Below are 20,429 nucleotides of genomic sequence, written 5' to 3' on the forward strand. Positions count from 1 at the left end.
AGAAAAAGGCTAATGGGGAAATTTTTTTTAATTCCAGAGATCCTCACCAGGCATCAAATCAAGCTGCTATGGATACACGAAGCAGGTTTCAACTGCCCACAGCTGAGTTAATAATCAGTGTCTTAATCAAAGACCTCAGCTTCCAAGCCTGGGATGAACCTGTTTTCCTTGGTAGCCTGCTGTTACCAGAGCAACTCCTAGAGGAGGGACAACAGCTAAAACCTAGGCTGAAACTTAACAAATGAGCTTATCCGCAAGCTTTATCGTCAGAATCTCCCAAGGAATTACCTTTCACCTAAGCCCTGTGACCTTAACTGACAGCCCTCCCTCCACCCCATGCAATGCAGAGCTCTCCTGGCTACAGAGGGAAGGTAGAAAACCTCTCAAAAGGCTTCCCCTGACCTTGTAACCTGGATCACTGGTGGGTAAAAGAATACAAATGACTAAGATGGGCCAAGAGTCCAGGAGTCTAGATTGCTACCCCCACCCATCCAAAAAAAACCACTTCTCATCAGTGCCTCAACTTCTGCATCCAGTCTTAGGCTGAAATGACTCTTTCTCCTCTTTGCTCCTGGCAACAAGCATAGTACATCCTTCCAGAGAAGAAATCCTCCTCAGAGGGGTGAATTCACCATGTGACTTTCCTTCTAACACTCAGATGAGATCACAAAGTGAGAGGGAAAAAACACTTTTGACTTTTAATGGGTGGAAGGGAAAGAAGTTATCTAGGACAGCAGTCCCCAACCTTTTTGGTACCAGGGACCAGTTTTGCGGAAGACAATTTTTCCATGGACCGGGGCGGGGAGGAGGATGGTTTTGGGATGATTCAAGCACATTGTGTTTATTGTGCACTTAATTTTTATTATTGTTACACTGTAATATGTAATGAAATAATTACACAACTCACCATAATGTAGAATCAGTGGGAGTCCTGAGCTTGTTTTCTTACAACTGGACGGCCCCATCTGGGGGTGATGGGAGACAGCAACAGATCATCTAGGCATTAGATTCTCATAAGGAGCTCGCAACCGGTATCCCTCGCATGTGCAGTTCACAATAGGGCACATGCTTCTGTGAGAATCTAATGCCGCTGCTGATCTGATGGGAGGTGGAGCTCAGGCGGTAATGTGAGTGATGGGGAGCAGCTGTAAATACAGATGAAGCTTCGCTCACTGCCACTCACCTCCTGCTGCACGACCCAGTTAATAACAGGCCACGGACCAGAACAGGCATATGGCCTGGGGTTTGGGGACCCCTGATCTAGGAGGATATATTCAATGACCATATTTTTTCCAAACTTAACATTTAAATTGTTAGGACATTTGTTCTGAAAAGAATGCCTGTGCCATTTTAAGATATAAGAACTGGGGGAAGCCTTTTATAACAAGTCCAGGTTAAGTAGTATATACAAATCTGAAGATGTGTACAGAGGTGCCTCAGCTGGGTATGCCATACATGTGCAATTCTGGCCAAATAGTCCCATTCAGTAAACCAATTATTTTCCAATCACAATACTCACTGCAAAAAAAAAAATACTGTATTATACCTAAAGAACATGGCAAAATGAAATGAAAGGGAGTATTCAATTGGTTTCACTTTAAGGCAAGCTTAACTCTTCCTAAGCATCCTTTTGCCTCCATGCCCATGACTGGTCACCTAATTGGGACAACTCCACCTGTCTGACACACCTAAGCATGACGTTTTAGAAAACTAACCTTCAATATTAATTGCTGAGCAACCCAAACACCTTAACTGCCAAGAACTACATTAATTTTCAAGCACAGAGCATCATGACCCACTTATTCCCTCTGCTTATAAATAAAAGAACAACTTAAAAGAAATATGCTAGCAAAAAGGCAAAAATAAACAAGAAATAAAAGAAAAAGATTAAAGTCATCTTGTAAATGGCTACTCAGTTTTAAGACATCCTAGCTTTTTCAGCCAATAATGGACTCTTAAAGAAGAAAATATTCAGAAAAGGTACAGACTATGTAACCAAATATCACCCCAAATTCCACTACCCTTTATAATACCTCTGTTTTGATGCCCTTCTGAAATAAAAGAATTTGAAATCAGTTGAAAGACAAAGATAGAAAGAAGATGGGGTTAATGTGTCACCTTAAAAACCACAAGTTGTACGCTTTTTTTATTGAGACAGGATCTCGCTGTGTCACCCAGGCTGGAGTGCAGTGGTGCAATCACAGCTCACTGCAGCCTTGACCTCCCAGGCTCAAGCAATTCTCCACCTCAGCCTCCTGAGTAGCTGGTACTACAGGCAGGCACCACCACTCCTGGTTATTTTTTGTAGAGATGGGGTTTCGCCATGTTGCCCAGGCTGGTCTAAAACTCCTGAGCTCAAGCAATCCACCCACCTCGGCCTCCCAAAGTGCTGAGATTACAGGTGTGAGCCACCACACCTGGCCGGTTCTTCACTTTTTTGAAAGTTCATTTTTGGACCGGGCGCAGTGGCTCACGCCTGTAATCCCAGCACTTTGGGAGGCTGAGGCGGGCAGATCACGAGGTCAGGAGTTCCAGACCAGCCTGATCAACATGGTGAAACTCTGTCTCTACTAAAAATATAAAAAAATTAGCCGGGCATGGTGGCATGCGCCTGTAATCCCAGCTACTCAGGAGGCTGAGGCAGGAGAACTTGAACCTGGGAGGCGGAGGTTGCAGTGAGCCGAGATCACGCCATCGCACTCCACCCTGGGCAACAGAATGAGACTCTGTCTCAAAAAAAAAAGAAAAAGAAAGTTCATTTTTGATTGGTATTATATCAAGTTCTGTAAGAAACCTAGTATAACAGAAGTGCTTAAGAACAGGCTACCCAAAAACTTATACATGAACAGTCATAACAGCACTACCCACGAGAGTCAAAGGTGGGAACAACCCACATGTCCATCAACAGTTAAGTGACAAACAAAATATGGTGTATATATAAATGGAATATTATCCAGTCATAAAAGGGAATGAAATACGGAGACATATTACGTCAACAGGCCTCAAAAACATTAAGTAAAAGAAGCCAGACACATGGGTCACACATTGTACGCTTCCACTTACATGAACTCTCCAGAGGCGGTAAATCCACAGAAACAAAAAGCAAACTGGTGGTAGCTAGGGGTTGGGGGAGAGGAGAATGGAGTGTGACTAATTAACGTATAAGGGCTTTCTTTTGGGGTGATTAAAACATTTTAGAATTTGACATAAAAGGTGGATGCAGGCCAGGCATGGTGGCAGGTGGATCACCTGAGGTCAGGAGTTCGAGAACAGCCTGGCCAACATGGTGAAACCCCACCTCTACTAAAAATACAAAAATTAGCTGGGTGTAGTGGCAGATGCCTGTGGTCTTAGCTACTTGGGAGACTGAGGCAGGAAAATCGCTTGAACTCGGGAGGTGGAGGTTGCAGCGAGCCGAGATTGCGCCACTGCACTCCAGCCTGGGCGACAGAGTGAGATTCTGTCTCAAAAAAAAAGGTGGATATACAACATTATGAATGCTCTAAATGCAACTAAACTGTACCCTTTACAATGGTTAATTGCATGTTATGCGAATTTGATATCAATTGAAATGAAAGCACTTATGAGAGAAAATTTAAAGTTCATGGTAATATTTTATAATATATGAATACATTTGATTATGCACATCTATTTTGAGGGAAGGTATGAAAGCTAATAGAGAATAAAACATTCTAAGAGATCCCAAAACCAGCAAAGACACAGGAAAACAGGTCAGTTGGTACTACCATTCTTCCTGGATGGAGGTGGCCCTGCACTTTCTTACCCACAGACAGGAGGCGCCACGAGACGGCAGGAGTGGCAAAGCAGGCAAACACGTCGTCGGTGCAGGAGAAGTGGGTGAGGTGTGGGAGGATCACGGACTGACCCCGGCACTGGCCCCACATGTACACGTGCCCACCCTGCGTCTTGGCTGCAGACGTGTGGGCAGAGTGACAGGCTGCAATCTCTACCACCCTGAAAAGTTTTAAGAAAAATGCACGTTACTTCATGATCACAGAAGCCCACAGCACACCACACAAGGCAATTTAAAAGTTCATGCTTGCAACACCTCAGAAAACAACAGTCCAAGTTCCAGGGACACTAGCTGCCAAGTCACAGCAACAAAAGCAATAGATGAGGGCAAGAGCACTGTTTTCCTTTCCCAAATGCCCACTTCTCATCCTCAGCTCACTGTGAGTTAGGATAGATCACACAGACCGCTGAGGAAAACTTGGAAAACAGACTAGCAAATCCAAGCAAATGAGGAAAGTGGACACTGAGAAAATGCCCTAACAAATGTGATGGCTTAAATAGTATTTCTTTTTTTTTTCTTTTTTTGAGACAGGATCTCACTCCATCACCCAGGCTGGAGTGCAGTGGCATGACCATGGCTCACTGCAGCCTCGACCTCCCAGGCTCAAGCAGTCCTTCCACCTCAGCCTCCCGGACCACAGCTGCACCACCACACCCGGCTAAGTTTTGTATTTTTTATAGAGGCAGGGTCTCGCTATATTGCCAGGGCCGGTCACCAACTCCTGGGCTCAAGTGATCCTCTGCCTTTGCCTCCCAAAGTGCTGGGGATTACAGGTGTGAGCCATCGTGCCTGGCCCATTTCTTTATAAATATAACTTTTTCTCTCATCTCCTACCAGAGCTCAGAACACTCATTGGGCTGATAAGCATTGGCTGGGGGATCACAGACTCTGAACGTTCCAATCCAAAAGGAAAACAAGCCAAACTTACTATATTTCTCAGTAGTATGCTTCTTGGGTAAGGTCTCATAATCAGAAGTCAGCACTCCAGGACATAGGAGGTAAGACCTTACAATTAGGCTGAACAACATCAAGCATCTATTCCAGTAACACACATTATATCAAATCAATATTTAAACAGATAATGTCCTTTCAAGAGCAGATTTATTTAAAAGTTGTTTTACTTGGCTCAAAGTAAAAGTTTATATTACACCATAAACATCAACATGGCCGTAGACCTTACTTGTCTTCCATACTAAAAGGGCAACAGCAAGACTGCAGTAATTATACCAAGATGCATTCACACCTATTAATCACAGGTGGTTATTTCAGAGAGCTACATAAGAATCATATCAACCTCATGTTCATTCTGGCTACTACTCAAAACACTTTTGCATAGGCCAGGCATGACGGGGCTCATGCTTATAATCCCAGCACTTTGGGAGGCTGAGGTGGGTAGATCACTTGAGGCCAGGAGTTCAAGACCAGCCTGGCCAACATGACGAAACCCTGTCTCTACTAAAAAATACAAAAATTAGCTGGGCATGGTGGTACACACCTGTAATCCCAGCTACTCAGGAGGCTGAGGCAGAAGAATCACTTGAACCCAGGAGGTGGAGGTTGCAGTGAGCCGAGATCGTGCCATTGCACTCCAGCCTGGGTGACAAGAGACCCTGTCTCAAAAAAGGGAAGAGAAGGGAAGGGGGGAGGCGGGAGCGAGAAGGGGGAAGCGGGGAGGGAGAAGGGGGAAGGGGGAAGGGGGAAGGGAAGGTTATCTCTTTTGTCCAAAATGAGAATGTTAATAAACAGAAGAATCACAAAGCCAAACACCACAGCTCTGCCACACACAGCCCCAAGGCCACATCGCACACACAGTCCCAAGACATGGCACAGCCAAGTTACCTTTCTTTCTCCACCATGATGTGTGCTGGGCTTAGCAGGTTATTTTTATTGCCAGTTCCCAGCTGCCCATATGTGTTAGCTCCCCAGGCATAGAGCAAGCCCTCATCTGTTAGTGCTAGAGTATGTGCATAGCCGCAGACAATCTGCAAGTAAATTGAAATGGTTACCATTAGCAGGAAAACAGGAAGGGCAGGGAGAACATCTACTTAAAGGCTACAGTCAGCTTCTGCAGAATGCCAATTCATCATCGGGGTGGACTGACATTTGCTGAAACATTAAAAAAGCATTAGAAGGCCGGGAGTCGTGGCTCACGCCTGTAATCCCAGCACTTTGGGAGGCCGAGGCAGGCAGATCACGAGGTCAGGAGATCGAGACCATCCTGGCTAACACGGTGAAACCCCGTCTCTACTAAAAATGCAAAAAATTAGCCGGGTGTGGTGGCGGGCGCCTGTAGTCCCAGCTACTCAGGAGGCTGAGGCAGGAGAATGGCGTGAACCCGGCAGGTGGAGCTTGCAGTGAGCCGAGATCGCGCCACTGCACTCCAGCCTGGGATACAGAGCAAGACTACGTCTCAGAAAAAGAAAAAAAAAAAAAAAAGCATTAGAAAAGCCTAAACCTTAGGCTACTGAATTTTTCCTTTTTTTTTTTTTTTTTTTTAACTTATCAAGCCTGTTTTGCCAACACCATAGTCTTGCTTCTCCTTGCGGGAAATTAGGGAAGATATAATATTAAATGTGGAAGATGAAGGCACACAGTATTGCCAGAAAAGACTGACTGAAGAGTAAACCTCCAATATTTCTCCAAGTTAGAGCAAGGAAGGTAGACGGGAAGCCACTAACTGAGAGTGCACCACACGTACCTGGTTCACACACACGCTGTGCAAAGCTGCCACTCTCACAGGGGTCAGCTGGTTGCCATTGTTTCCCAAGCCCAGCTGACCGTTGCCATTGTAACCCCAGCCATATACCTTAGAGAGGACAGAAGGGAGAGAGTGAGTTTTTTAAACTGCTGGTAAGAAGGAAGAGACAAAAAACCGGCCCATCTAAACAAATCGGATACTTCCAACACCTATATTCTACTCTATGCTCCTGCAACTGATCTCCAAACAGAAGCTATTTTGGAGAAGGGGATGACAGAATTGACATCAGTTTCTACTCCATGACTTACTAGTTAGATAGTCTGCAGCAAGTCACTCTTTCCTGTTTAATATATGAGCAAGTTGAGCCTCACTAACAATTATTAAGTACCTACTGTATGTCAGAACACTCTGAAAGGTAGTAGTTTTTGGTCACAGTTTAACAGGCAAAATAGATACATGCAAATTTTTGCTGATGAGTAGCAAGTGCTACAATAGGTATAATCAAGGCACTGCAGAACAGCAAGGAGGAAGGCTTTAGCTCTAGGAAGAACGATTAAGGAAGACTTTTCAAAAAGTGGAGATTGGAGCAGAGCTGAAGGATGGAGAGCAAAAACATTCCAAGCAGAAGGCATTGACTGTGTTAGAAGCTAGTTTAGAAGATAAGTAGGTGGGCTTGGCTGGACACATCTGCGGTAGTGGTAGTAGAAAGACTAGAAGAAGGCCGGGTGCAGTGGCTCACGCCTGTAATCCCAGCACTTTGGAAGGCCAAGGTGGGCGGATCACAAGGTCAGGAGATGGAGACCATCCTGGCCAACATAGTGAAACCCCATCTCTACTAAAAATACAAAAATTAGCTGGGTGTGGTGGCGCATGCCTGTAACCCCAGCTACTCGGGAGGCTGAGGCAGGAGAATCACTTGAACCCGGGAGGCAGATGTTGCAGTGAGCCAAGATCGTGCTACTGTACTCCAGCCTGGCAACAACAACAACAAAAAGACTAGAAGGAAAGGCAAGAGCTCAGAGGGAAAGTGACAAAAAACATACCAGGGAAAGTGCAATACATCTATACATTTCTCATTGAAATATTAATTTAATTTGCATTTTTGAAAGATAATGCTGGCCACAGTATGAAAGATGATGGAGCATATAAGGCTAGAGGCAGGAAGAACCTTTAGGAGGTCATTTCTTCTCTCGTTAGCAAATAGGTGAGCTCTGATGAGGCTCTAAACTAAGGAGTGACAGCGGGATCAAGAGAGGGAAAGAAGAGGAAAGAGGATTAAAAACAGAAGACTTCCCAGAACGTGACAGTCCCTTGGATATAGAGTGAGAGGAGGCCCATCTGCTGAAAGTAACAGAGCTAGGCATAGGTTTGACAGGAGTGTTAAAGGTTCCAAATAGCCATAGGAAAAAGTACTGACCAGGAACAAATAAAGACCTTGCTCAAATTACAAACCCAAGATTTGTGGTGGCATCGAGCCCCACAGCAATGTAGGGTGGCAGACATAGACTGGGGCTTTTCAGGGTAACATAATGCAGGGGAAAGGGGGAATGGACTTTAAAGGCCTGGGGAGAGATGGTTAAAGGCACTTTCACCCAGTGCCAGAAGTGTAACAGACATGAACTTTCTGGAGAGAAATTTGGCAATGGCTATCAATATTTTAAATGGCATACTTCTTGACCCAGAAATTCTTTGGGAATTTATTCTATAGAAATACCTGTATAAGTGGACAAAGATACACACACACAGAGTAACACAGAAAATCACCACAACTCTGTCTATAACAGCAAAAAATTAGAAAACTGACATGTTCATCAGTAGAGCTCTGTATGTGGGTCATTCACAGAAGCCAAAGTCAGCAGCCATAATGATGGAAAGCCGCATAAATGGTCTGATCATAGACACAGATAAACACATGATGCTATACAGGGGAGCGGGAAGCAGGCTGAAGAATAGCAGAGAAAAGCTGCAGTAGGTATAATCATCCCACTTTTTTTAAAAAAAGATAACTATACTCACCCATATATAATTGTTTAAGGGAAAAGTCCAAAAAGATATGCATGAAACTATTAACAAGATTGGGAAAAGGTATTCACTTTTTATTTTATCTGTTTCACTTGTCTTCCTTTACTTTGTTAAAATAACCATATAATAATAGCCTAAAAATTAAACTTATTTTTAAAAATAAGAGAAGAATACTGGAATGGAGGATATTCAACGGCCATCCCAAAGAATTCTGAAGTCATCTTCATGATACTGAGATTGATTTTTAAAAAAATAAGTTAACATAAGTTAAGGTCTATGCATAAACTCTAAAGCACCCTAGCGCAGGGGTCCCCAACCCCCAGGCCATCAGCTGCAGGCCAGTACCAGTCTGTGCCCTGTTAGGAACCAGGCCGCACAGCAGGAGGTGAGCGGCGGGTGAGGGAGTATTACTGCCTGAGCTCTACCTCCTGTCAGATCAATGGCAGCACTGGATTCTCATAGGAGCACGAACCCCATTGTGAACTGTGCAACAAGGCATCTAGGCTGTGCGCTCCATATGAGAATCTAACTCATGCTTGATGATCTGAGGTGGAACAGTTTCATCCCAAAACCATGCCCCCAACACTGCCATCCGTGGAAAAATTGTCTTCCATGAAACCAGTCCCTGGTGCCAAAAAGGTTGGGGACCACTGCCCTAGCACACCAATGCATGCTGCCAAAACATCTGTGTCCAGGGTAATATCTTTGTATAATTTTCATGCACTAAAATATGCATAGGTAGTAAATGGCCTATTTAAGTGGAAGCTGCATCCAGAGACTAATTTCATAGAAATAACCATCAGCTCAAAAGTGACCACAGTAGGGGGTAACTAAAGGGAGAGTTGTTAAAAGTAGCTAACAACAGTCAGGACCCCACAAAAAATCTGCTTTTGCAAGTTGCTTCCTCCTGTGAACATTCAAGATACAGGTAGGTAGTTCTACAAGGACTTCATCAGCTAATTTTAAAATGTACAGTTGACTTTTTTTCATTGGAAGAGAAAGGTAGGATTAAATTCTTTAATCTATTACATTAAATATCACGAACAAATACCCACAGGCATTAGGATCTTTGGATCTTGCGAAAAATACAATTTAGACAGATAGAATCTTCACTTTCAGGTAAATCCTGGAATTTAGAAAAGTCATACTGAGGAGCAAAAAACCTCCAGCTCCTCAGTCAGTAATCAGTTAACTTTCAATGGAGCTACCAAAACAAAGCACTCTTCCTTCTTCCATCTGATACATTCACCTTGTGAAGAAACTGACATGTAATTGAAAAAGGAGGTAGAAAGGGAAATGGGAGTGGAGATACCTCACCTCCCCGTTGTCCAGAACAGCCATAGATGAAGTCTGACCACAGGCAATGCCAACTACCCTCTTAATATGTAAACAGTTTGTAACTTTTCGAGGAGTTGGTTGATTTGCTGTAGAACCTGATCCCACTTGGCCACAGTTGTTATAACCCCAAGCAAATACCTACAAGAGAAAGAAAAAGGAAAAGGAAAGAATAGTCAGGGTGAAAATTCCACCCCAACACAAATAATCATAAAAATTAAAATTAACCTACTTAATGAGTGCTTAAGATGTGCTAAACGGTTCTATATGCTTTACACACATTAACCTATTTAACCTGCCTAGTAATCCTGCAAAGTGACCCTAGAGTAGGTAGTACCCACTTTATACATCTCCATTTTATACATGGAAACTGAAACACAAGAGAGGTTAAGTGACTTGCTTGAGGTACCAAAGCTGGTAAGTAGCGCTAAGAGAATTTAACCCCAAGCAGTCTAGCTATGCTCTTGACCACCATGGTACATTCCCTCTATAATTTGTGTATGTGTGTATACACACACAACTACACATACACACATACGAATGTGGCATCAATAGGAAATGCGGTATATGCCACATAAGTATCAGTGATGTAAAAATTTGCTCAACTCTTTGGGCACAAATATTCATTGTTTTCCATGGAAACCATTCTTTTTGTTTTGCTTTGTTTTTTTTTTTTTTTTTGAGATGGAGTTTTGCTCTGTCCCCCAGGCTGGAGTGCAGTGGCGTGATCTCAGCTCACTGCCAGCTCCACCTCCTGGGTTCATGCCATTCTCCTGCCTCAGCCTCCCGAGTAGCTGGGACCACAGGTGCCCGCCACCATGCCCAGCTAATTTTTTGTATTTTTAGTAGAGATGGGGTTTCACCGTGTTAGCCAGGATGGTCTCGATCTCCTGACCTCGTGGTCCGCCCACCTCGGCCTCCCAAAGTGCTGGGATTACAGGCATGAGCCACTGCGCCCGGCCTCATGGAAACCATTCTAAACAAGACTATAAACAGAGACATGAATTAGGGAGGGAGGTGTTGGCAGTAGAGGAAATAATTTCCTCCAACATTAGGAAAATGTCTAAGCCCCCGCTCCCCACCCTGCTTCACGTGGCTGCAGGAGGTGGTCCATGTATATACTGAGTGTGGCTTCCATGATTCTTGTCTGATGCTGGCCAAGGCAACAACAGTAGAGCCCTCTGGTATATGTGTTAGAGGTTCATTTCACAGGTACAAAACAAATAACCTGCAACACCTCCTCAAAGTATATTCACATAAATATCTAGTTTAATTATGCAAATATTAATATTCAGTATAATTATTCAAAGTACCATATGCTTAAGATTAAAATAAATCAGGAACCCAGCCTGCACAAATTAGCAAGTTTGAGCTAATTTCAGCAATCATTCTTCTGGCACTTCTCAAACACAGCACATTCCCTTGCAGTGCTGCTGACTCCTGTTTAAAAATTGGGGCTGTAGTTCCGCTAACCAAGAAATGGACTAGGAAACAGTGGATCTAGGGCATGAGGCCTGTGTCCTATGCCTGGCTCCAGCACATCCCAGTCATGAAATCTTGGTCTCCCTGAGCTTTTGGGTTTCTTCACTTATAAGTTGTCCTACTTAATAAAATCTCTGTAACATCACTGAGGAACTTCAAAGACAGGAACAGTATGATCTAATTTGTGTTTTAGAAACCAGAGAGGACAGCAAAACAAGACTGGACAGAAGGATCAACTTAAAAGTTATGGAATAGAAGGGACTATGGCAGTAGTCTAGGCAGGAAATGACAAGACTTGACCAAAGGCTATGGAAACGGAGAGGAACAAAATGGTACAAAAGATTAGAAGACAGAATCAATAGGATGAGTGACCTTTAAGATAAGCGCAAACTTGGGGGCTGAACAAGTGTTACAGTACCTACTAGAAGGATAGTAAGGTTATTTTTTCCAAACTCATTACATATACTGAAAAATAAAATAGACCTTAAGGATGGGGTCACTAAAAAAAAAAGTACAGAACACTGTCACACATCTGAGCTATAGTCTCAGCAAAGAGCATGGGACTCAGCTGACTTAAAAAATGAACTCTAGGTTGGGTGCGGTAGCTCACACTATAATCCCAGCATTTTAGGAGGCTGAGACAGGAGGATCACTTGAGCCTGGGAGTTCAAGACCACCCTGGGCAACATAGCCAGATTCTTGTCTCTACAAAAAAAAAAAATTTTTTTTAAAAAGAATGAATTCTACTGCCATCAAAAGTGTAATCTTGATTATACAATACACGTTATGCTAGATATAGAGTGCACTCCCACAAGGTTTTTAGCTACATGCACAGGGCTACAATATTCACACCACATCAAGTACAAATATGGTCATTAAAATCAGAGGATTTTCACAATAGCCAAAAGTGGAAATAATCCAAACATCCACGAACAGATGAATAGACAAACAAAATGCGGCTTACAGCAGGTCCTTGAAAAACGTCATTTCATTCAACATCATTTTGTTATAACACTAATGAGAAAAAATGTCAATTCCCGGCCAGGGCCACTGTCTGTGGAGTCTGCATGTCCCACGTCTGTATGGGTTTTCTCTGGGTACTCTGATTTCGCCCCACACCCCAAAGCTGTGCAGACTAGGTTGTGTCTAAGCTGTATACATGTCTCAATGATTCTAGTGAGAGTGAGTGTTGGGGTATACATGAGTGCACCCTGTGTCCTGTCCAGGGCTGCTTCCCACCTGGTGTCCTGTGCTGCCAGAAGAGGCTGTGGCCACAAGCAACCCTGAACTGGAACAAACAGGTTGGAAAATGAATGAATGAATAAATGAACACAAATTATTAGAAAATAAAAATTCACAAAGTAGGCTGGACGTGGTGGCTCACGCCTGCATTCCCAGCACTTTGCGAGGCCGAGGTGGGAGGATCACCTGAGGTCAGGAGTTCGAGACCAGCCTGGCCAACATGGTGAAACCCCGTCTCTACTAAAAATACAAAAAAATTAGCCAGGCATGGTGGCAGGCGCCTGTAATCCCAGCTACCCAGGAGGCTGAGACAGGAGAATCACTTGTACCCAGGAGGCAGAGGTTGCAGTGAGCCGAGACTGTACCATTGTACTCCAGCCTGGGCAAGAAGGGTGAAACTCCGTCTCAAAAAAAAAAAAAAAAAAAAAATTCACAAAGTAGACAATAACCATACAAATGCATAACAATTAACAACACAGTCAAACACCCTCAGTGAGCTGTCACATTTGTGATTGTTTGCTTTTGAACTGTGTGGTGGTAGGAGGTGTCCCTTGTAATTTCTGCTTTGCAAACATTTATTCCTTGACTTAACCCACCACCACTATGATCACCCCAACTAAGTGATTCACCATAAATTGGGTAAATAACTCTCTTATTGCTTTTATTAATCTTTGTTAAATATATGTATTAGTTTGCATTTATTTCAATGTTTAAGAAGTGGTTTGGGTCTTCAGAAGTTTGGTGATGTCTTTGTGACCAGAAATATACCATAGGAACTTAACTCTTATTTTTATCAATTAGCCAATGGTAAAACTGGTTTCATTACATGTCTTTTTGCTTAAAGTTGTAGTTTCCAAGAATCTATCAATGACATTATGCAGGCACTTACTATATGTATCCAATGGAATATTATTCAGCCCTGAAAAGGAATGAAGAGAATCCTATCATATGGTACAAAGTGGATGAACCTTGCGGATATTATGCTAAGTGAGATAAACCAGTTACAAAAGGACAAACATTGTATTATTCCACTTACCTGAGGTACCTAGGGTAATCAAACTCAAAGAAACAGAGTAGAAAGTTGTTGGCCAGGCGTGGTGGCTCACGCCTGTAATCCCAGCACTTTTGGAGGCCAAGGCGGGCAGATCACGAGGTCAGGAGATCGAGACCATCCTGGCTAACACGGTGAAACCCCATCTCTACTAAAAATACAAAAAATTAGGCAGGTGTAGTGGCGGGCGCCTGTAGTCCCAGCTACTTGGGAGGCTGAGGCAGGAAAATGGCGTAAACCCGGGAGGCGGAGCTTGCAGTGAGCAGAGATCGTGCCACTGTACTCCAGCCTGGGTGACAGAGCGAGACTCCAACTCAAAAAAAAAAAGAAAAAAGAAAGTTGTTCCCAGGGGTTGGGGGAGGACAGAATGGGAGTGAATGTTTACCAGGTACAGCGTTTCAGTTTTGCAGGATGAAACAGTTCTGTGGGTACATGCTGGTGACGGTTGTATGACAAGGTGAACACACTTAACACCACTGAACTAGACACTTAAAACTGGTGAAGCTGGTCAATTTTATGTTACATGTATTTACTATGATTAAAAAAAAAGAATAAAGAATAAAAGCAGCATACTTACCTCTCCATCAGCTGCCAGAGCCATCGAATGATGTGAGCCACAAGCCACTTCCACCACTTGCTTGATCAAGAGATTGGTACACACCTGGATGGGAGCAATGCCTTGGTTGGTTGTCCCATTCCCAAGTTGGCTATATCCATTGTGGCCCCAGGCATAAACCACTCCATCTGTGCACACAAAGCACACAAAGAATCAGCTCCAAAAAGAAATAGTAACCCTGTACTTTCTTCCCCAGAACTTCGTACAGCTCTTTCTCCAACCTTCATTTCTCTCCCATTGCCCCCTCCTCTCTATTAAGTAACCATGGACGGAGTAAAGGAGAGAGAGATGGGTGACAGAACGGGATAGACAGATGCAAAATCTTTAAAGAAAAAACTTGGTAATAACATAGAAAGATCAGCTTTGTGGTCAAAAGTCAAAGTTTATGTATACAAGAATTAGGCTTTCTAAAAACTTTGATTCATCTCAACAGTTTCTGTGTCAGATGCCAAGAAAAAGGCAGATGATAAGAAAGCTCAATGTTAATGTTTACCATTGCTTAACCAAATACCAAGTCACGGGGAACCCACAGGGGGTGTGTGGCTACTTGCTCACCAAGTACAAGGGAAAGAGATAGACTGTTTACAAGGGAAACAAAAGTCCCAGGGCTTCTTTCAAGCAGACTATTTTATTTTAGTGGCATGAAATCTGGCTGAATTTTTTTTTTTTTTTTTTTTTTTTTACATAAAGCAACCATTTTTTTTACGCTCATTTATTCTGTGTAAGGAATTTGGACAGGGGACAATGAAGATGGCTTGTCTTTGCTTCACAGTGTGTATGATCTCAGGAAGATTAAAAGACTGGGAATGACTTGAGGGCTGGTGACTAGCAACACCTGGAGGCATTGTCACTTACACTGCTGTGACTATCTCTGGAAAGCATAATCAGCTTATTCTAACGGATTCAACTCAGGAACAGCCAAATGGGGGAGACACACAGGGTAAGGTATGTGGGGCTGAGGGGTGCACGGAGCTCCCATGCCCTCCCTGGCATGCCACCCCCTCCCAGCACCTTGATGTGGTCACCAACCCGGAAGTTCCTCTGTCTGAATTTTTTTTATGACTTTATCTTTTCTGAGATTCTGATGAAGACAACTTTTCTTGTGTTATCTCTTGAAGTACCATCGTTTCAGGCATTTCTTTCCACAGCACCCCCGAGTGCCAAGGGCAGGTCTCCCAGAGTTACACATTCTCCTCTTATCTTTCCCATGGTAATAAAACATCCCAACCTATTAAGGATAGTCTGCCTGGCAACAACACTCAAGGGCGACAGCAGAAATCCAAGTATTACAGTTAGGCTGCTGGTCACTCACAGCAGTCCCCAGGCAACCAGGGGAAACAGACTTCTACGTATCTACTCTAGAACAAAGACAGCCCACATAAATTCAGAGTCCTCTTCCAGGTGACATGTGGCTCACAAGAGCCGTTCCCTCCTACAGAAATTATGACAGAAACCATAAATGGGAAATTTCACCCTGAGAAAGATGAGGCTTAAGACTGAAAGAACGAGTATAAAACACAAAAAGTATGATCCATGATATTGTGTTACAAGTTACAGCAGGTGAAAGAAATGTCCAAACTAATGAGTGTTTTAACTCCTGAAAACAGAAAAATAGACTTAAATAGAGAAATGCATACCTTGTTCTTGGATGGAAAAATTCAGTATCATAAAGTTTCTAGTTTTTCCTACATAAACTTATAAAGTTTAAATAGCAATAAAAGCTTAAAGTTACTTTCTGGAGGTAGACAAAATAATTAGAAAGTTTAATGGGAAGAATAAACAAACAAGAATAAATAGGAAAACCCTACAAAAAAAAAAAAAAGCAAGAAGGTAGCTAATTCTACTAGTTACTAAAACCTATAACAAGTTTCTATGAGGCTGGGCATGCCTGTAATCCCAGCACTTTGGGAGGCCGAGGCAAGTGGATTGCTTGAGGTCGGGAGTTCAAGACCAGATTGGCCAACATAGTGAAACCCCATATCTACTAACAACAAAAAAAAAATACAAAAATCAGCCAGGCATGGTGGCGCGCACCTATAATCCCAGCTACTCAGGAGGCTGAGGCACAAGAATTGCTTGAACCCAGGAGGTGGAGGTTGCAGTAAGCTGAGATTGTGCCTTGCACTCCAGCCTGGGCAAAAACGACTCTATCTCAAAGAAAAAAAAAAGGTTAATTGAAAAATAACCTGTAATTCTAAATAATCTCAAATAGAAGATGTTGAATCCATGAAACAATAGCAACAAGTTCTGGAAAGAAACATTTAAAGATCATGAAAGAACACTTGGAAATAAAACAATGGAAATGTTAAAAATTTGACATAAGGGTTGTAAGATAAAGTTGAAGAAATTTCCCAGAACACAGATGGGAGAGAACATTTTTTTAAAATCATGAAGATTAGGCCAGGCATGGTGGCTCACACGTGTAATCCCAGCACTTTCGGAAGCTGAGGTAGGAGGATTGCTTGAGCCCAGGAGGTTACAGGTGTGAGCCACCTGCTCACACAGTGAGGCTGCAGTGAGCCAAGCCAAGATTGCACCACCGCACTCTAGCCTGGACAGAGAGACCCTGTCTCAAAAAAAAAAAAAAAAAAAAAAAAAAAATAGGAAGATCACTCCAGAATCTCTAACTTCTTTCTAAGAAAAATTCCATAAAGGAGAAAACAAAGAAGAAAAAAAATTTTTTTTTGAGATGGGGTCTCACTCTGACTCTCACTCTGTCACAAAGGCTGGAATGCTGTGGCGCAATCATAGCTCTCTGCAACCTCAAACTCCTGGGCTCGACTGATCCTCCTGCCTCAGCCTCCTGAGTAGCTGAGACTACAGGTGTGTGCCACCATCACCAGCTTTTTTTTTCTTTTTTTAAGAGACATGGCCTCGCTATGTTGACCAGGCTGGTCTTGAACTCCTGGCCTGGAGCAAACATCCTGCCTCGGCTTCCCAATGTGCTGGGATTACAGGCATGAGCTACCACACACAGCCAACAAGAGAAATTATTCATGAAATATTACAAGAAGAAATTTCCAGAAATGACCAATACAATAAATTAAAAATTACACCAGAGTACACAATCATGATTATGTCACAATACTTAAAAAAAATAAATAAAAATAAAAAAAAGATCCTTGAAGCTTCCAAAGAGGAAAAAACAGTCACACACAAAATAGCAAAAGTTGCCGGGCATAGTGGCTCACACCTGTAAACCCAACACTTTGGGAGGCCGAGCCACAAGGATCACTTGAGCCCAGGAGTTTGAGGCCAGCCTAGGCAACATAGTGAGACCTCGTCTCTACAAAAAAATTTAAAAATGAGGTGGGAAGATTGCTCCAGCCCAGGAGGTCAAGGTTGCAACGAGCCATAATCACTCCACCACACTCCTGCCTGGGTGACAGAGAGAGACCCTGCCTCAAAAAAAAAAAAAAAAAAGGCCAGGTACAGTGGCTCACGCTTATAATCCCAGCACTTTGGGAGGCCGAGATGGGTGGATCACCTGAGGCCGGGAGTTCAAGATCAGCCTGGTCAACATGGAGAAACCCCGTCTCTACTAAAAATACAAAAATTAGCCAGGCATGGTAGCACATGCCTCTAATTGTACTTGGGAGGCTGAGGCATGAGAATTGCTTGAACCCAGGAGGCTGAAGTTGCAATGAGCTGAGATCATGCCACTGCACTCCAGCCTAGGTGATAGAGCGAGACTCTGTCTCAAAAGAAAAAAAAAGGAAAGAAAGAACCAGTGTGATGCCAGAAGGCATGATTACGCAAGGCAAAAGTGAGATAATCACCTCATTATGCTCAACTCCAGTTATATTCATACCACATGATGATGCTCAGATTTGGATTTCACAGCTCTCTTGAGAAAGATGCAGAGAACTTGAAGTAGATTCAGTTAGGAGTTACAGGCACTTAGAAGGCTAGATACTAAAACCTGTGACAGCATTCTAGGAAGATGTGATTCCTCAGTCTAGACAAAGAAAGGCAGGGATGCAAATCATCTCCCAAATGCCACCCTAGACAATTATCCAACAAAAAGCTGAGGACCTCAGAGAAACAGAGCAAGAGTTAATGTATCTAAAGTATAAAAGGAAGCATTTAGGTTATAGATAATGAATTTTCAGAGAGTGTTGGGTGACCACAGTACAGATCGATCACACACACATACAAAATGTCCACTCTCCCTTAGTGATCTTGAAGAGGCAGAGTAAAAAAGGACAAGAACCTATCAACCTGCATCCCCGGTTCTTTCAATATGGCAACTACATGAATGCCAGAGAACAGACAAAGATTTCCCGATTCAAGATGCAAGCACTGCACAAAGAAAGGAAAGCCACGTAGCAGCTGTGTTTAGAAAAATGTACCGGCGGGGCACAGTGGCTCATGCCTGTAATCCCAGCACTTTGGGAAGCCAAGGTGGGCGGATCACGAGGTCAGGAGTTCGAGACCAACCTTGCCAATATGATGAAACCCAGTCTCTACTAAAAGTACAAAAATTAGCCAGGGCATGGTGGCACACGTCTGTGGTCTCAGCTACTCAGGAGGCTGAGGCAGAAGAATCGCTTGAACCCAGGAGATGGAGGTTGAGTGGGCCGAGATCATGCCACTGCACTCCAGCCTGGAGACAGAGCAAGATTCCTTCTCAAAAAAAAAAAAAAAAAAAATGCCGGGCGCGGTGGCTCACGCCTGTAATCCTAGCACTTTGGGAGGCCGAGGCAGGCGGATCATGAGGTCAGGAAATCGAGACCATCCTGGCTAACACGGTAAAACCTCGTCTCTACTAAAAATACAAAAAATTAGCCGGGCGTGGTGGCGGGTGCCTGTAGTCCTAGCTACTCGGGAGGCTGAGGCAGGAGAATGGCGTGAACCCAGGAGGTGGAGCTTGCAGTGAGCCGAGATTGCGCCACTGCATTCCAGCCTGGGCAACAGAGAGAGACTCTGTCTCAAAAAAGAAAGAAAAGAAAAATGTACCAAAGGAACCCTGAAAGTTGCATTGCAACCAAAAATCCACTGAAAAATTAGGCTGGAAGGACGATTCATTTGCTATATCTAATCTTCCACAGCTTTATGGAAGCAGTTGAAAACCTCAGAAGTTTGCCTAATTTGCAAGACATCCTATAGCTTTTCCAGAGTTAGCCTGAAGTGTTTAACTTTCACCTGCTTTGTGTACTTCCTCTCAGAAATTAAGAAGCAAACAATCCAAAATCAGTTATCTGGCATAGCCCTATCTCCCCTAAGCTTAGAATTAACCGGTCAATTTCTTACAAACTGAAAAGTTAGATGGGTTCCCTCCTTACCTTCAGTGCTGAGAAGAACATGTGGTCCACTCCCGTAACTGAGGCTTTTAATCTTCTTTCCACATAAGCCTTCTAGCTTTTTGGGTACAAGTGTACTCTGGTTATCACCAGTTCCTAGACAGTTACTATAGTTCAGTCCAAATACAAAGACCTAGAAAACAGATAGTTTTTTTCTGAGTCTTTTGACCGAAAGCTGTATTAAAAGCTCCCTTCTCTCCTCTGAAAATAAGACATTTCAACTAGAGAGCTCAGGAGGTGAAAAGAGACTGATATGCTTGTTAAGAAAAATTCAACCTCTGCGGATATTGCTTACGTTTCAGAATGTTTGTCTATATGATGAAACTCAGAGTGCTATGGAGTAGACGGGTATTTAATCAAGAAACTGAAAAAAAAGAAACTATCAAAGCCATAGTCTTCCTGAACTTCAGGATCTCTTTATTTATACCCCGCCTTTTCTCCATCTTTGAACTGCACACTTTGAAGACCAATTCCCAAATAAGTCCTAAAACGAAACTAGGTTTTAAGAGACTCTTACCTCATCATTGTCAGTAACGTACAGTGCTTCACTGGCTGAGGTGCCGAAGACACATGCCTTCCGAATAGACGCGATCTCTTGAGGGGAGAGTAGAGTGAAGATGGGCCACTTTCCGACATCCACCATGACTCTGGCTTCAAGCAATTCCTATAAATAAGCCGACATCTCTGCTGGAACAGAAAGGATTCCAGAAAAAAATTAAATAGCCACTGAGCTAACTTTTAAAAAAAAAGACCTGTTAATAAATACTAACAAAAGCTGATTCTAGAATAAATGAACTTCCGTGGGTTACATGGATCATTCGCTTTCCCCCAGCTATGTGTGCAATCCCTCCTCCACCTTCAAACCT

At 43.2% G+C, this 20,429-nt stretch overlaps 1 protein-coding gene across 7 annotated transcripts in view; it reads right to left on the minus strand.

The window, feature by feature from the left end:
• Positions 1-20,429, minus strand: part of RCBTB1 (RCC1 and BTB domain containing protein 1) — a 54,272-nt gene that overhangs the window by 15,295 nt on the left and 18,548 nt on the right. For 4 of the 7 annotated variants that reach the window (XM_054446784.2, XM_054446782.2, XM_063650880.1 and 1 more), the window contains 7 exons: positions 20,081-20,247; positions 19,546-19,696; positions 14,222-14,388; positions 9,852-10,010; positions 6,513-6,620; positions 5,654-5,796; positions 3,785-3,975 (listed from right to left, as the gene is read on the minus strand). In XM_054446784.2, the coding sequence (XP_054302759.1) occupies positions 3,785-3,975; positions 5,654-5,796; positions 6,513-6,620; positions 9,852-10,010; positions 14,222-14,388; positions 19,546-19,696; positions 20,081-20,206 (1,045 nt within the window). In that variant the 5' untranslated portion in view covers positions 20,207-20,247. Of the gene's footprint in view, positions 1-3,784; positions 3,976-5,653; positions 5,797-6,512; positions 6,621-9,851; positions 10,011-14,221; positions 14,389-19,545; positions 19,697-20,080; positions 20,251-20,429 lie in introns of all 7 variants that reach the window. The other 3 variants (XM_063650879.1, XM_054446783.2, XM_063650881.1) reach the window with 1 other exon arrangement.

The sequence above is a fragment of the Pongo pygmaeus genome, chromosome 14 (assembly GCF_028885625.2).
Source record: "Pongo pygmaeus isolate AG05252 chromosome 14, NHGRI_mPonPyg2-v2.0_pri, whole genome shotgun sequence".
In the NCBI taxonomy this organism is placed as follows: domain Eukaryota; kingdom Metazoa; phylum Chordata; class Mammalia; order Primates; family Hominidae; genus Pongo; species Pongo pygmaeus.